Raw genomic sequence first — 1,664 nt, forward strand, 5'->3', positions numbered from 1 at the left:
GAAATACTGTCGCTATCAGAATCTGTTGACAACCCCTGAAACGTGTCTCAGTAAGAACTTTTCACATGTGGTGGTGCTCACATCAAACCAAGAAATGTGAATTCCCATCCTATTTGATTCTCCATGCTCCAGTGATGTTGTGCTGCTTAGGAATTTGCACGCCTGCGCACGATCGTTTTTGGCACGCGCCGCGAGTCACGCCGCGTCACGCGGCGTTTGATTCAGCCAACCGAACTCCTAGTGTTTACTTGTTATATGGATACATTCAGAGTGCTGAGAGAATGTATGAATACTCCCCGTACTAGCCGAGAAATCAAATTTTCATGCATTTGTACAATGTAGCGTCCTGGGGCTCAACGTAAGCCGCTCACGCATGGTTCTTCCCAGTGACGACTGAGGATCATTTGAGGGCTCGGAGTCATTCATCAGGAAATGAAGTTGATAATATCTGACACAGATGTCATGTGAAATTCGTATTCCTACTATAAACCAATAAATTCGACCGGAAAGAATAATGGGCAATTCGTAGGCTCCCAAAGCACTAGCAATGAGTGCTGGGGCACGCAAACATAGCCTGATCGATTGTATTAGGGTGGCGACGACCTAAGCAGACACAGCTTTGTTGCAGATACGATCATGACTTTGGCGAAGAGGATGTCAAGAGACTTGCCATCTTTCACGACAACCTCAAGTTCATAGATGAAGTAAATTCAAGGAGTAAGATGTAATTATCTGCAGTACTGCCTGGTTATGGTTGTGTTTCTCAGACCTTTCATACAAGCTGGGTATCACTCCTCTCACTCATCTTACAAACGATGAATTCAGAGAGTTCGTCACAAGAGGATACTCCCTTGGTGACTGGCAGCAAACGATGTTGCGAGGAATCCGTAGGCGCTCGAAAGAGTACGAAATACCTGACGCAGCCACGTGTCAGACTCCGAGGCCCAAACATTCGGATTTGAGGGCTCGGTCGATGATGATCTGCCGATGAGGGTCGACTATGTCGAAAAAGGTTGGGTTACTGATGTGAAGTCCCAAGGAACTGTATGCGGCAGCTGCTGGGCTTTTGGCGTTGCTGGTGAGATCCTCATCGTTGCTACTCACGTAAAGGTGCCTTACTAGGTGCATTGGAAGGCCTCCACAAGAATGTTACTGGTCAGCTTGTCTCTCTCTCGGAGCAAGAACTTATCGACTGCAGTACAGCCTACGGCAATCAGTATTGCATTTCCTAGTTGGCATGACCATTGATTGTTGACAACAATTTGTTGTCAGAGGATGCAATGGTACACGTCATTTGAACGATTTCTACGAGTATGTTGCGGATCATGGTTTGGAAACTGAAAGAGCTTATAAATATGTAGGAAAAGATGGTCAGTGTCGTCGCAATGTTAGTAAAGACGCCGTTAAGGTGAGTTTAAGGCCGTAGGAAACAGCAGATCCTAATCAACTACTTCCAGGCTAGAACCATAAGTCATGTAAATGTGAAAAGCAATTCCTCATCTTCGATGCTCGCAGCCGTTGCCTTTGGTGGGCCTGTCAGTACACTCATCTGTGGGATGTCTGGGGTCTTCCAAAACTATAAGAGTGGTATCATCAAGGGAGGTATGACCCGTCATCAAAGTAGCTGCTTGAGCGCGACGACATCTTTTTAGATGTATGTGGCA

The 1,664-nt window shown here is 46.2% G+C and overlaps 1 protein-coding gene across 1 annotated transcript; it reads left to right on the forward strand.

The window, feature by feature from the left end:
* Window positions 1-628: 628 nt before the first annotated feature.
* Pmar_PMAR022878 (cathepsin L, putative) lies at window positions 629-1,582 on the forward strand (the record flags this gene model as incomplete). The annotated part of the gene is made up of 6 exons (XM_002787205.1): window positions 629-717; window positions 768-887; window positions 935-1,078; window positions 1,123-1,216; window positions 1,273-1,408; window positions 1,541-1,582. Coding segments are annotated over 6 exons (625 nt in total), but the record flags the coding sequence as incomplete, so codon positions are not given.
* Window positions 1,583-1,664: the final 82 nt, after the last annotated feature.

The sequence above is a fragment of the Perkinsus marinus genome, assembly GCF_000006405.1.
Source record: "Perkinsus marinus ATCC 50983 genomic scaffold scf_1104296930024, whole genome shotgun sequence".
In the NCBI taxonomy this organism is placed as follows: Eukaryota; Perkinsozoa; order Perkinsida; family Perkinsidae; genus Perkinsus; species Perkinsus marinus.